Source organism: Salvelinus namaycush, chromosome 11, assembly GCF_016432855.1.
Source record: "Salvelinus namaycush isolate Seneca chromosome 11, SaNama_1.0, whole genome shotgun sequence".
Lineage (NCBI taxonomy): Eukaryota > Metazoa > Chordata > Actinopteri > Salmoniformes > Salmonidae > Salvelinus > Salvelinus namaycush.
The window spans coordinates 16876212-16891927 of NC_052317.1; the positions used below are offsets into that span (position 1 = coordinate 16876212).

General features: G+C 43.9%; 1 protein-coding gene across 1 annotated transcript in view; it reads left to right on the forward strand.

Annotated features, from left to right (window-relative positions):
- LOC120056310 (astrotactin-1-like) overlaps positions 1-15716 on the forward strand; it is a 247741-nt gene that overhangs the window by 70802 nt on the left and 161223 nt on the right. The window contains exons 5-7 of the mRNA XM_039004549.1: positions 4847-4954; positions 6758-6907; positions 7815-7982. Of these exons, the coding sequence (XP_038860477.1) occupies positions 4847-4954; positions 6758-6907; positions 7815-7982 (426 nt within the window). The remainder of the gene's footprint in view (positions 1-4846; positions 4955-6757; positions 6908-7814; positions 7983-15716) is intronic.

The window sequence follows — 15716 nt, forward strand, 5'->3', positions numbered from 1 at the left end:
GGAAATTGAAGTGATAGTCTCAAAGCAACTCTACCATTTTAATTGTAGTATACAGTACGTTAGGGATCCTGCCATACAATTATTCCACATAATATTTGGAATAACAAGCCCAAAGATGAAGCTTTCTCTGAATTTGGAGTCAAAAGTCATAATAGTTGTTGGATGTTAACACTGTTCAAAATGTTAAAGATTCTCATCTGTGTCCCAGCAGTACTTCTCATGTAATCACCTGATCTTTTTACACGTTTCTGAGGAGTGTTCTTCTCTCCACAGTTGTGGTTACAAGCCTTTTGTTAGATTTCTATTGGTAGTACTCATTTGGGTTTTTGCACCTCTCCCCAGTGATTGTCATTCCAGTGTCATTGTCGCTGCTGCCAAAAGTCCTCTATATTTATTGAGATCCGGACCCCGAAAGCTCCGAGCAAAATAACTGTATTGTAAGAGGTATTTGTACCTGCAGTGCATGCTTAGTGCTAAGCAACATCATGTGTTGAATGTTTAAAAGAGTCCGTCTTTATTCGTTGCCATAGAGCTTTGCACCTTTTACCCCGTGCCTAATTGTTGAGACTAACAGATTCTTTTCAAACTGCTGCATTCGATTTGTTGTTAATTCCTTGGAAGCTGCTTTATTTCTTCTTTGTCACCTAGAGAAACACTAATTGTATCCTCTGACTGTCATTTGGAAATTTGTTTCACCTCCTTTCACAATTATATTTTTTGTCCTTGATTACATCAAAATGTAACTCAGTCCCTGAGAATAGTTTTTATTTGTTGTTAGGAATTGTTATGTGCTATAAATGTTTGTAAAATAGTTCATCAATGGAATCACTATTGTTTTTGTAGTTTAAATGCTCCCTGTGAATATTGTTATCAAGTCAATGTCATTCTGCTGAAACAGTGCCTTAGTAATGCCATCTTGTACATGAAACACCTTGTTCTTTACAGTACTTTTCAAGACAGAGCTTCCACTTTGTCAGATGTTTATGCTTGCCAGAGACATTTTTATTCACCCTTTGTTTTGGAGAACCTTTGTGGTTTAATTAAAGGCAATGTCTTGGTTTGGATTTTTTATGCTATTGTCAATGAGCAATTCAAAATGAAGTTAGTGGTGCTAGGATTTCCAGCTGAGCCAGCATAGCTTTAAGCTTTGATGGATTTGTCTGCTTACTTTGTAATAGCAAGACCACTAAAACTTGTGAGAGGAGCTATAACACATCCTTTTTAAATTATAGGTTTCAATGTTAATGCTTCTACCAAAACAGTCATTTGCGTCACATGGATTCCCAATGTAGTCTATATAGCCTACTCAAAACAATACCCTTTTAGATATGCTATTTTCACAATGCCAAAGCCTCAATCTAATGGCTTCAATGAGATAATGATTATGAACATGTATTACTTTATTCTCCCTTGCGTTGTACCAGAACAGCACCATCTTCCATCTCTGTAATGGATAGTGGATGTAAAGTCATAATATGGACTGACACAAACTGTATTATCCCCCGACTGAGGATACATATTCCATGGCCCAGTCTTATCATGCATCTCTCTTCCTGATGCAGCATAATGAAAGCATTTGTCCTGTGCTGTGCTGGGTAGGATAAACGTAAAAGTACTGCACTATGGGTAAAATTCAGATCAGAGATACGCACGTAATTGAACTTTATTACATTTTTATGCACTTTTCTCATACGCGCATTTTGACCTTCAACTTAAGCATGGAAGAAATGCAAGTGCCAGCAAGGTGAGCGTTTGAGAAGGGTGCAATTGCCGCTCGCAATTAGGGGTGTTCCTGCATGTGGGCATTCCTGCATCTGCAAGAACCCCTCTTTATACTTCTATTGGTCCATTTTTAAGCGATGACTCTGGTACACAGGTGGGACACGGGGGCGTTCCAGTACAGTAGGTGCCGGTATTGCACCATAAAGTTGGATGCTAACTGCCGATAAACCCCACAGAAGAAGAAGAGGTAAGGGCGACAAGCAACAACGATAGCTGTCGGCATTGCTTTCCCGCAGTTCTGTTAACGATGGTGAGGGCAGGTGTTCGGCAGGCAGAAGCGAATGACACTGTGTGCTAGTTAGCTAGGAGGACTGCTGTACACAGCAGGCAGGAAGCGGGGACGACACCGGTAGCTAGCTAGCTAGGACACCGGTAGACAGTGTCATTCGACCCCTGGAGAACTCAGATAATACTTGTCTTTCCCTTTTGACCCACATTTTAATTGCATAGACAATCTGGGAAAATCCAGAAAATCTAAAGTGTCAGACAAGCATGAAGATGGCATGCTCGAGGGGGGGGCATTCACGCAGGAACCAATGGGATGCCCACATGCAGGAATGCAGGAATGCCCTGAATTGTGGGCTGCAATCACCCACTATTGACATGTTTGGTTAAATTAAAGATATGGAGATGTGGCAGAGGTGTGTCTATAGATACACCGTATTATGGCCTTGACTTAATTCCTTAAATAATTCCAACACCTTTACCCGTGAGGAAACCATGAGTAAGGTCTAGCGAACCTGCCTGTTCCAAGTGGAAATAGCATCTAGGACTACTTTCTGTTTTGCGATTGAAACAACACCATTCTCCATGCACTGTATATGACAAGAGCTATTGATAAGAGCTAGTTAAATGAGTAATCTGTTTGGATAAGGGGATTGTAAATATAGGCTAAATGACAATATATTTTAGAATGTTTTATTCATATTCCACAACTTTCCCCTTTTCCTTCAATTTGTAGGCAATAGCCTATGTTAAATATTATTAGCCACTACCTGTAGCGCAGGTAATAATCCCGTATATTTAACTGCCAATTTAGTGTTTGTTCTATTACATTGTTTGATTTAGCCTACCTTTATTTATTTCCTCTATAAACGCTGTCACGTCCTTGTGGTTGTGGCTGATGGTCAAGTAATAGTGGATGCTATTTAATGAAGGCCAAATACAAATTGTAATAAAAAATACATTGGGGCATGTAGGCTAATTAAATCATTATGGAGCTCATTTATGGTGCTCAAATTATTACTTTGAACTTGATGCACGGTGCAGGACTGGAAACTTGCTATCACACAGTTCCATGATCATTGCGGGAAATTAGGGTATTATAATTATATTGTAGGCTATGCTACTTCCATTGTCAAACCACTTTTTTTGGTTTGTCGTGCGTAAAGGCTGTATTTTTCCATGAAATAGGATTCATGATTATTCCCAAACATTAATAATAATGTGTAAAATCAGTGTTTTTAAATCTACCCATGGGTTCTAAAATGGAGACGACGAATATGCATATGTTTTCATTGCTATCTTTATATATTGTCACGGCCGTCGTTGGAGCGTACATTTTCCTTTTATTTAAAATGTCTCCAACAAAACAAGAAACAAAGAAACGACCGTGAAGCTTACTAGGGCTATAGTGCCACTAACAAAGATAACTACCCACAAACACCAAAGAAAAAAAGGCTGCTTAAGTATGATTCCCAATCAGAGACAACAATAGACAGCTGTCCCTGATTGAGAACCATATCCGGCCAAAACATAGAAATACAAAACATAGAAATAAAGAAACTAGAATGCCCACCCTAGTCACACCCTGGCCTAACCAAAATAGAGAATAAAGCCTCTCTATGGCCAGGGCGTGACATATATTCTGAACGCATAGTCTACATTCAAGATCAAATTCAAATTAAAGGTACACCATATTTAAAGGGATTTCTTCCAAAAAGATTAACAGAAACAAATTTAACAAAAACTCCCTGATCAAATTAGTAGCCCACCCAGTGGGTGTGTTTTTGGTGTTGAATTTAATTTATTCAGTGCACACAAGGGAACCACGCCCTCAAATCTCGTTAAGTGCCTCCATAAGGTAAGTCTAAATATCAACTACTGAGAAGTGAGTAGGGAAGGCATACATTTCGTAAGTCTGAATCGGCCTGTCTAAGAATAGGGTGCGTTTGGGACTTAGCCAGAGTCATGTTGGTTTAATGAATTGTGACAGAATACCATTGGATGTATGTTGTTGTTATGTGACTTTCATACTTTCCACCTCATTAATCCATGTATTCATTACTTCCTGAGAGAGGGTATAACTGTATGTCTTGTATAGAATATACTGAAAAGATACATGTTTTATAAAAGCTGAAGATTAGCCCACTGTTCCAGTTATTATTTTCCATTCGTACCATAGCATGATCAAAATATGAAAATGTAACAACAATCTGCTGTTAAAACTTTAACAGACTCCAAAACATGCCATAATGTTTTGCATGTACCGTATGGCTAACACTGATCCAAGGCAAGCAGTACAATATGTTGTGTAACACACAACTCCAATCAGCCCCCTTAATGTTATTAGTAACATTCATTAAAGGTCACATTTAGTGGTACAGGAATGTGGATGTTAGTACAGACGCCTCAAGTTTTCAGTTTCACTATCAATATGTTGATACAGCTACACATTTTTAACCTTCAGGCAATGTAAATAATCTAATCTACATCTTTTATAATGAATTATGCATTTGTTGATGTTTCTTTTCGATTAACACTTAAAGTGTCAACATGATCCTTTTATAATTGAGAACAGTCAGTATGTAATTCCCATGGGACTGCTATGCAGGGGTATATAGCTCTCCCTTTCTACTTGCCATATTACTGTAACGATTACATATGGCTATTAGTATGGTGATGGCAATGCAAAGTGATTGTAGAAAAAAAACTTGCTGTATAAATTCCTTAGTCATTTGCAGAATTTGTCAATTGACATCCAATTTATTCCACGCATTTCATCCAAACAAAGGACACATCACATCGTTATTGTGATGAGAGCTTTTTTTTGTGAATTCTATAGCGGGTTCAACCTTCTTAAACCCGGACGGGGACTCAGGCACGGAGGCCGACAGCGAACCTCAGCTGACCTTTTACACTGACCCCAATCGCAGCAGGCGCCGCAGCCGAGGTATGAGAAATGGTAACGCCAACAGCGCGTGGGGCTCAGGGGGTAAGGAAGGAATATTATACTGTACAGACATCATCTGATTTCATACTCGCATGATGGCAATAAAAAATACATATCTTAGAGTAGATGAATGGACAACAAATGTATGTGTTTACAATGCTTGAGTTCAAACACATACACATTTATTCAAACATTCTCTCTTTGCTAGTGATCATGGTTGATGTTAACAATGTGCTTTGTTCTAACCCTTTTGAGTATGTGTACGATTTTGATATCTGCCTAACTTGAGACAATAATGTTTTTAGCATTGTAATGTTTGAAATAAAGGAAGCGATTGGCTTGTATTGTTGTTGTGTGACCGTGAAAGTGCATGGGACCAACAGTATGTTTGTGAGCATGCTATATGTCCTTGGCGCTGTGATGTACAGTAATGATGTGGGGGATGTGAGGAACCGAATGCCCCTAACACTGAGTTGCCAAAATAAAAGCATCTGAACGACCAGATATGGCATGCCTGCCTCAACATCCTCAACACCACCTCCAACCAATTAAGATTTTGTTATCTGCACAGGTTTCATAAACAAAATAACCAACACGTTTAATTAGTAAAACAGTTAAGACTAGAATGTGCATTTCTACACAAACCGTGAAGCTAATCAAAATAAATGTTGACTTGAGACATTACTTGATTTTTTACATTTTTATCTGGATACCTGAAATCATGTTACTGAAATGCAATACCATCTGTAGATGTAAAAAAATAATAAAAAGATGTGCAGAGAGAGAGTGTCATAATGATGGGATTCATTTTTCATTCTCTTTTTGTTAAAAAAAAACGTAATGAATGAAGTTCGTGGCTTTGTGTCACATTGCAAAGAACGGAATTTGAAATATAAGATTATGTTCCCTTATTAGCATAAATGCACTCAGTAATAAGTTCCCTATATGTGGGTGAATTTGTTTTACAAGTTAGGTCTCGGTATTACTCTGCAATCCTTTGTTTTTAAGGATTAACTTAAGCTATATTTTGAATTAAGAAGTTCTGCCTGAGTTATTTTAAGAATGCTAAGAGGGACAGTAATCGACAAACATTGGATAGGGATTAAGAATCACTTCTAACAAAGTTGAAGGCTGTTATTGGCTTCCTATAATACAGGTCAGATTGTTGTTGGTGTGTATGTGCTGTAAGGTAGGAAACTTTTTTTTGTGGGGGGGGGGGGGGTAGATCAGCTTTAAATTGCAGATAGATTATGGTATCTATTAATGTAATTGTCTCCATTTCCAATCCCCCATATTTTTTTGTAAAAGAAAAATATATATATATATCTGTATTTACAGTATGTTAGCAGGCATGCTATAAGTAATGAACTCTGCTGGGGCTGCACCAAACTGGATGGCAGGAAAGGAGAAGAAAGAGGCAAAGCAACCTCTGAACTGCTCTTATTTGGGCTATTTTCTTTTTTTCCTTCAGCACATATGGCAATAGCACCCTTCAAAGGAACACTTTTATCGCCCCACCAGGTAGACTTGACTAGCCAAATCTCCCAAAGGCCACCGGTTTGATACAGAGGTCCCTTTCATGGGCAGAAAGCCCAGTGATGACTTGTTTGTAAGCGACTCCCTTGGTGTAGGTCCTGAAGGGAGTAAAGGGATGCTTCCCAAATGGCACCATATTCCCTTTATAGTGCATGAGCCCTGGTCAAAAGTAGTGCACTATAAAGGGAATAAGGTGCCATTTGGGAAATAACCACAGTGTGGTTTCATCATCACATGCTTCCCCTTTGTTGTCCTTCTTTTTTCCAGCAGGTTCCCCACGAAGCCCCATCAATAAGACCACCCTGACTTTGATCAGCGTTGTCAGCTGTGTGATCGGCCTGGTGTACTCCTCACACCTCTCCTGTGGCCTCAACGTCCGGGTCGTCCTCCATGTGCCCGAGCACCTCATCGCAGACGGTAAGCGGCGATCGCCTGCCCTCCTGAAAACCACAGGAGTATAACTGTATGCCTCTCTGCTACCCCACTCCCAGACAAAGGGAAATGGGAAAATGTCACTAGGCTGATTCCTCCCCTCTCCCCTCTCTCCTCCCATGTGAGACCACAACAGATGTGCCCTCAAAGCATCAAAGCACAATCAGGCCAGGTCGTCGTGACCACCCACTGTATCATCACTCTCTCTCCGCTTTCTGTGTGCTTGGGCTGGCTCGCTAATGAATTTCAGGGTAGCTAGCACCTGCAGAAAAGCACTGCAGGCCAAGTACTCACTCTTGGCTCATTGGCATTTTTCAGCCATCATGGGAGCTGGCAGTCCAGATATATTATGGGGTGTGACTTGCCTTACTCATCCATCATTCCGGTTTGATTTGATTCCTAACCACAACTGTATTCCACGGATACTCCGGGTGTTATTATCATTCCAGGAGGCATCCAGGGGAGGCAACGCTGAAAAGAGATGAAGGATTGTGAATTTGCCTTTTGAATCGCAGGAACTCAGATCGATTTAGAACGTGTCCATAAATGTCTACACAATCTTATCAGACTTAATGTAATGTTGTGGTTAAGGTGATAACAATCTAGGTTTTTGCCTAGGAGAAATCTATATTTATGCCACAACTGTGTATGCAATGCACCTTCATAAATATGAAATGAGTTGCCGGAACATTGTGTCCTATCCATTTCATTGCTGTTTTTCATCCGGGGAAATGTATTATTTTTTGTGCCTTGTGATAAGTCTCTAATCACAAACTGTTAAATAGAAAGGTTGATAGAACTGCTGATGTACAGTACTGAACCTTTAATTGATCAGGTAGGTGCCTAAACTGTGTGTTTTCCAACAACCAACAACCCTTTCCCTTTTTCTTAGGGTCCAAGTTCATTTTGCTGCAGGGCAGTCAACTGGATGCGTCTGACTGGCTGAACCCGGCCCGGGTGTTGCTATACTACCAGCAGAATGCCAGCGGGCCTTGGATCAATGAGCTGTGTGGCCGTCGCATTCTGGACCCCTGTGAACACCAGTGTGATCCAGAGACAGGTACTATACCGCATAGTGCATGCCACCGATTCTCACACTCTAACTCTGGCAACCAATTACATCTGTCTGCACTTTCATTGAACTTCAATATTGCATTTAAGTTAATTGTATTGTATTTTATTCAAAAAAAGGTATACATACAAATGTGCATTGGATCCCCAGAGGATTGCACTTTAAAAAAAAGAATTAAAACACGTTTCTCAGGTTGTTCTCAAATGTATATGAATGTACAGAAAACAAAAAAGATCCAGAATGGAATGTAATGATGTATTTGAGGTTGTATCACAAGCAGACCTGGCTTCAAATACATGTGTATTTGTTATTTAAATACTTTTTTTCTGTGTTTTTAAGTATTTAAAAATAAACAGCCCAGTACTTTTATTTTAGTATTTGAATGGTTATTTGTAGAAAACCAAGAGGTCGACCAAATTGTATCTGTAAGTATTTTCAAATACTTATTTCAAATACTATTTTCAAATACCTAGGTTTAATGAAGGGGAGTGGGCCTCCCGAGTGGCGCAGTGGTCTAAGGCACTGCATCGCAGTGCAAGCTGTTCGTTCCATTAGATATTCTGGGTTAGAGTCCAGGCTCTGTCGCAGCCGGCCACGACCGGGAGACCCATGGGGCGGTGAACAATTGGCCCAGCGTCGTCCGGGTTAGGGGAGGGTTTGGCCGGCAGGGATGTACTTGTTCCATCGTGCACGAGTGACTCCTCCTGTGGCAAGCCGGGCGCAGTGCTCGCTGTTTCCTCCGACACATTTGTGTGGCTGGCTTCTGGGTTAAGTGGGCATTGTGTCAAGAACCAGTGCGGCTTGGTTTGGCTTGGTTGTGTTTCGTAGGACGCACAGCTCTCGACCTTCACCTCTCCAGAGTCCGTACGGGAGTTGCAGCAATGAGACAAGACTGTAACTATCAATTGGATACCATGAAGTTGGGGAGAAACATGGCTAAACAATTAAATAAATACAAAAATAAATGAAGGGGTATTTGAAGCAGTGTATATGAGTATTTTCAAGTACTTTCCAAGTGTATTGAGATGTTTTGGGATGAGTTGGACTGTAGAGTGAAGGAAAAGCAGCCAACAAGTGCTCAGCATATGTGGCAACTCCTTCAAGACTGTTGGAAAAGCATTTCAGGTGAAGCTGGTTGAGAGAATGCCAAGAGTGTGCAAAGCTGTCATCAAAGCAAAGAAACGGTGGCTACTTTGAAGAATCTCAAATATATAATATATTTGTTTATTTGTTAATTTTTTTTGCTTACTACATGATTCCATATGTGTTATTTCATAGTTTTGATGTCTTCACTGTTATTCTACAATGTAGATTGTAGAAAAAGAAAGAAAATGAGTAGGTGTGTCCAAACTTTTGACTGGTACTGTACATATATATATCAATTTTAGAATATAGCTGTAACGTAAGAAACTGTGGAAAAAAGTCAAAAGTCAAGGGTCTGAATACTTATACACTTTACTCAGTACTTTGTTGAAGAACCTTTGGCAGTGAGTACAGCCTCAAGTTTTCCTATGGTATGACTCTACAAGCTTGGCATACCTGTATCTTGGGAGTTTCTCCCATTCTTCTCTGCAGATCCTCTCAAGCTCTGTCAGGTTGGATGGTTCAAGTCCGGGCTCTTGCTGGGCCACTCATGTTAAAAATGTTAAACATTAAAATACATTTTCCAACAGATTACACAATATATTAAGTTTGTTCCAAGCCTCTACTCTACTACAACACACAATCCAGGTGTACGTGTGTGTATATTGTGTATGTTATGTGTGTTTGTATGCTTGTGTTTGTACCTGTGTGTGTGACTCTTCACAGTCCTCGCTGTTCCATAAGGTGTATTTTTATCTGGGTTTTTTCCATCTGATTTTACTGCTTTCGTGAGTTACTTGATGTGGAATAGAGTTTCATGTAGGCATGGCTCAATGTAGTACTGTGCGCCTCCCATAGTCTGTTCTGGACTTGGGGACTGTGAAGAGATCTCTGGTGGCATGTATTGTGGGGTATGCATGGGTGTCTGGGCTGTGTGCTAATAGTTCAAACAGTCAGCTTGGTGCATTCAGCATGTCAATACTTCTCACAAATACAAGTAGTGATGAAGTCAGTCTCTCCTCTACTTTAAGCCATGAGAGATTGACATGCATATTATTAATGTTAGCTCTATGTGTACATTTAATGGCCAGACGTGCTACCCTGTTGTGGCACCTAACCATACGACTGGGCAGTAGTCCAGGTGCAACAAAACTAGGGCCTGTAGGACCTGCTTTGTTGATATCATTGTTAAGAAGGCAGAGCAGAGCTTTATTACTCATTCTACCCCTGAACAAGGCAGTTAACCCACTGTTCCCTAGTAGGCCGTCATTGTAAATAAGAATTTGTTCTTAACTGACTTGCCTAGTTCAATAAAGGTTAAATACATTTTTTTTTTTTTATATTGAATTATGGACAGACCTCTCCCCATCTGAGCAACTGTTGCATCAATATGTTTTGACCATAACAGTTTACAATCTAGGGTTACTCCAAGCAGTTTAGTCTCCTCCACTTGCTCAAATTCCACATTATTTATTTACAAGCTTTAGTTGAGGTTTAGGGTTTTATAAATATTTAGGACTAACTTATTTCTTGCCACCCATTCGGAAATCTGACTGCATTTCTTTGTTTAGTGTTGCAGGTATTTCACTCACTGGAGTAGCTGACGTGTATAGTGTTGAGTCATCCGCATACATAGACACACAGGCTTTACTCAGAGCCAGTGGCAGGTCGTTAGTAAACATTGAAAAAAGTAAGGGACCTAGATAGCTGCCCTGAGGAATGCCTGGACTATGTTGGAGAGACTACCATTAAAGAACACCCTCTGGGTTCTGTTAGACAGGTAACTCTAAATCCATAATATAGCAGGGGGTGTGTTGGGGTAGGTTCCTTGTTCATTGGCTTATTGGTGAAATCAACAATCAGACAATATCTTCTTTAAGTAAATCAATCAAACCTTTATTAATGCAATTGCAGACAGAAGTTGACAACGGAAACACAGCACGTATGTTTCAGAGTAAGTTCTGCAAAATAAAAAAGGTTAAAGTTTCTTTAATATACTTGCAGTCAATCCCTAGTGATGTAACTGCCTACGTCAACACCTTCTACTCATGAGACCAAGCCCATGCATATACAGTTATACAAACTTGCAGGAGAAAACAATAGTCCAGTGTTTTCTAAGGGCTCAGCAGTAATTTTCCATTCCTGTGTGGCTTACAGTGGTGTGTCTGACCTGTCTCTTATCTATTTACTCCCCTGCAGGGGTCTGTGTCTATGTATCTCTTTTAGTCTTGAGGCGCTTTCTCACAGACCCCCTGTTTTGACTGCAATGGCTCACACATCTGCTCAGACCGTTTCTTATAAGAGGCAGAGACTAAAAAAGAACTGTGGAACAGTATTAAACCTTATAATGCATATATTGCTAATCTGTCGTCCAGGATGGCCAAGATAAAGCGACCTGGCCAAGATAAAGCAAGCAGTGCAACACAAACAACAACACAGAGTTACACATGGAATAAACAAACATACAGTCAATAATAATATAGAAAAAGTCTATGTACAGTGTGTGCAAATGAGGTAGGATAAGGGAGGTAAGGCAATAAATAGGCCATAGTGGCGAAATAATTACAGTATAGCAATTAAACACTGGAGTGATAGATGTGCAGAAGATGAATGTGCAAGTAGAGATACTGGGGTGCAAAGGAGCAAAATAAATAAAATAAATAACAGTATGGGGATGAGGTAGTTGGATGGGCTATTTACAGATGGTCTATAGCGTACATTTTCTTTTATTTAATCAAAATGATGCCGACCAAAACAATAAACACTACAAAAACAAACCGTGAAGCTAAAGGCTAATGTGCCCTAAACAAAGTCAACTTCCCACAAACACAGGTGGGAAAAAGGGCAGCCTAAGTATGGTTCTCAATCAGAGACAACGATAGACAGCTGTCCCTGATTGAGAACCCTACCCAGCCAAAACATAGAACTACACAACATAGAACATAGAATACCCACCCCAACTCACGCCCTGACCAAACCAAAATAGAGACATAAAAAAGATCTCTAAGGTCAGGGCGTGACAGTAACCCCCCCCCCAAAGGTGCGGACTCCGACCGCAAAACCTAAACCTATAGGGGAGGGTCTGGGTGGGTACATCTATCCGCAGTGGCGGCTCAGTTGCGGGATACAGACCCCGCTCCACCACTGGCTCATCCCACTTTGGTGGCACCTCTGGTGCGGGGACCCTCCTCTTCGACCCCGGACTGGGGACCCTCGTTGCGGGCCACGGACTGGGCACCCTCGTTGCGGGCCCCGGACTGGGCACCCTCGTTGCGGGCCCCGGACTGGGCACCCTCGTTGCGGGCCCCGGACTGGGCACCCTCGTTGCGGGCCCCGGACTGGGCACCCTCGTTGCGGGCCCCGGACTGGGCACCCTCGTTGCGGGCCCCGGACTGGGCACCCTCGTTGCGGGCCCGTACTGGGCACCCTCGTTGCGGGCCCCGGACTGGGCACCCTAGTTGCGGGCCCCGGACTGAGAACCCTCGTTGCGGGCCCCGGACTGGGCACCCTCGTGGCGGGCCCCGCACTGGGCACCCTCGCTTGAGGCTCCGGACTGGAGACCGTCGCTGGAGGCTCCGGACTGGAGGTCGTTGCTGGAGGCTCCGGACTGGAGGCCGTAGCTGGAGGCTCCGGACTGGAGGCCGTCGCTGGAGACTCCGAACTGGAGAACGTCGCTGGAGGCTCCGGACTGGAGAACGTCGCTGGAGACTCCGGACTGGAGTCCGTCGCTGGAGACTCCGGACTGGAGTCCGTCGCTGGAGGCTCCGGACTGGAGGACGTCGCTGGAGGCTCCGGACTGGAGGGCTTCGTTGGAGGCTTCGTGCCATGACTCCTCACTGGAGGCTTCGGACTGGACTGGAATGGCTTCGGACTGGCTCCGGACTGGAGAACGTCTCTGGAGGCTCCGGACTGGAGGGCTTCGTTGGAGGCTTCGTGCCATGACTCCTCACTGGAGGCTTCGTGCCATGGATCATCACTGGAGGCTTCTTGCCATGGATCATCACTGGAGGCTTCGTGCCATGGATCATCACTGGAGGCTTCGTGCCATGGATCATCACTGGAGGCTTTGTGCCATGGATCATCACTGGAGGCTTCGTGCCATGGATCATCACTGGAGGCTTCTTGCCATGGATCATCACTGGAGGCTTCGTGCCATGGATCATCACTGGAGGCTTCGTGCCATGGATCATCACTGGAGGCTTCTTGCCATGGATCATCACTGGAGGGAGGAGACGTATGGGCAGTCTGGTACGTTGAGCTGCCACAGGGCTCACCAGGCTTGGGAGACATACTGGAGGATTATTTCTGGATGCAGGCACAGGACGTACCAGGCTGGAGAGACATACAGGAGGCCCTGTCCTTCTGGGGACAGGCACAGGATACACTGGGCCGTGGAGGCTCACTGGAGGTCTTGAGCGTAGAGCCTGCACAACCCGTCCTGGCTGGATGGTTATTTTTGACCTGCAGATGCGAGGCGCTGGCACAGGACGCACTGGGCTGTGCAGACGCACTGGAGACACAGTTCGCAGAGCCGGTGCAGGATATCCTGGGCCGTAGAGACGTACTGGCGGCCAGATGCGCTGAGCCGGCACCCTCCGACCTGGCTGGATGCCCACTCTAGCCCTGACGATTCGGGCAGCTGGAAGGTAGCGCACCGGGCTGTGCACGAGCACTGGAGACACCGTGCGCTCCACCGCATAACACGGTGCCTGACCAGTACGACGCTTGCCACGGTAAGCACGGGGAGTTGGCTCAGGTCTCCAACCTGACTCAGCCACACTCCCCGTGTGCCCACCCCCAAAAAAATTGGGAGCTGCCTCTCGGGCTTCCTTGCTAGCCGAGTCCCTTCGTAACGCTGCCGCTCTGCTCTTGCTGCCTCCAGTTCCTCCCGTGGACGGCGATACTCCCCAGCCCGCCTCCAGGGTCCCTTGCCGTCCTGGATCTCCTCCCAAGTCCATGAATCCTGGACACGCTGCTCCTCCTTACCACGCTGCTTGGTCCGTTGTTGGTGGGAAGTTCTGTCACGGCTGCTAAAAGAAGAGGACCACGCTGCACCTTGGTCCTCTTCTTTTCACGGCCGTGACAGCTGCTCTGACAGCTGGTGCTTAAAGTTAGTGAGGGAGATATGAGTCTCCAGCTTCAGTGATTTTTGCAGTTTGTTCCTGTCATTGGCAGCAGAGAACTGTAAGGAAAGGCGGCCAAAGGAGGAGTTGTCTTTGGGGGTGACCAGGGAAATATACCTGCTGGAGCGCATGCTACGGGTGGGTGCTGCTATGGTGACCAGTGAGCTGAGATAAGGCGGGGCTTTACCTAGCAAAGACTTATAGATGACCTGGAGCCAGTGGGTTTGGCGACGAATGTGAAGCGATGGCCAGCCAACGAGAGCAGTGGTGGGTAGTATATGGGGCTTTGGTGACAAAACGGATGGCACTGTATATAGACTGCATCCAATTTGCTGGGTAGAGTGTTGGAGGCTATTTTGTAAATGACATCGCCGAAGTCAACGATCGGTAGGATAGTCAGTTTAATGAGGGTATATTTGGAAACATGAGTGAAGGATGCTTTATTGCGAAATAGGAAGCCGATTCTAGATTTAATTTTGGATTGGAGATGCTTAATGTGAGTCTGGAAGGAGAGTTTACAGTCTAACCAGACACCTAGGTATTTGTAGTTGTCCACATATTCTAAGTCAGAACCGTCCAGAGTAGTGATGCTGGACGGGCGGGCAGGTGTGGGCAGCGATCGGTTGAAGAGCATGCATTTAGTTTTACTTGCATTTAAGAGCAGTTGGAGGCCAAGGAAGGAGAGTTGTATGGCATTGAAGCTCGTCTGGAGGTTAGTTAACAGTGTCCAAAGAAGGGCCAGAAGTTTACAGAATGGTGTCGTCTGCGTAGAGGTGGATCAGAGAATCACCAGCAGCAAGAGCGACATCATTGATATATACAGAGAAGAGAGTTGACCCGAGGATTGAACCCTGTGGCACCCCCATAGAGACTGCCAGAGGTCCGGACAACAGGCCCTCGGATTTTACACACTGAACTCTGTTTGAGAAGTAGTTGGTGAACCTGGCGAGGTAGTCATTTGAGCAACCAAGGCTGTTGAGTCTGCCGATAAGAATGTGGTGATTGACAGAGTCGAAAGCCTTGGCCAGGTCGATGAATACAGCTGCACAGTATTGCCTCTTATCGATGGCGGTTATGATATCGTTTAGGACCTTGAGCATGGCTGAGGTGCAACCATGACCAGCTCGGAAACCAGATTGCATAGTGGAGAAGGTACGGTGGGATTCGAAATAGTCGGTGATCTGTTTGTTAACTTGGCTTTCGAAGACCTTAGAAAGGCAGGTTAGGATAGATATAGGTCTGTAGCAGTTTGGGTCTAGAGTATCTCCCCCTTTGAAGAGGGGGATGACCGCGGCAGCTTTCCAATCTTTGGGGATCTCAGACGATACGAAAGAGATGTTGAACAGGCTAGTAGTAGGGGTTGCAACAATTTCGGCAGATAATTTTAGAAAGAGAGGGTCCAGATTGTCTAGACTGGCTGATTTGTAGGGGTCCAGATTTTGCAGCTCTTTCAGAACATCAGCTGTTTGGATATGGGTGAAGGAGAAATGGGGAGGCTTGGGAAAGTTGCTGTGAG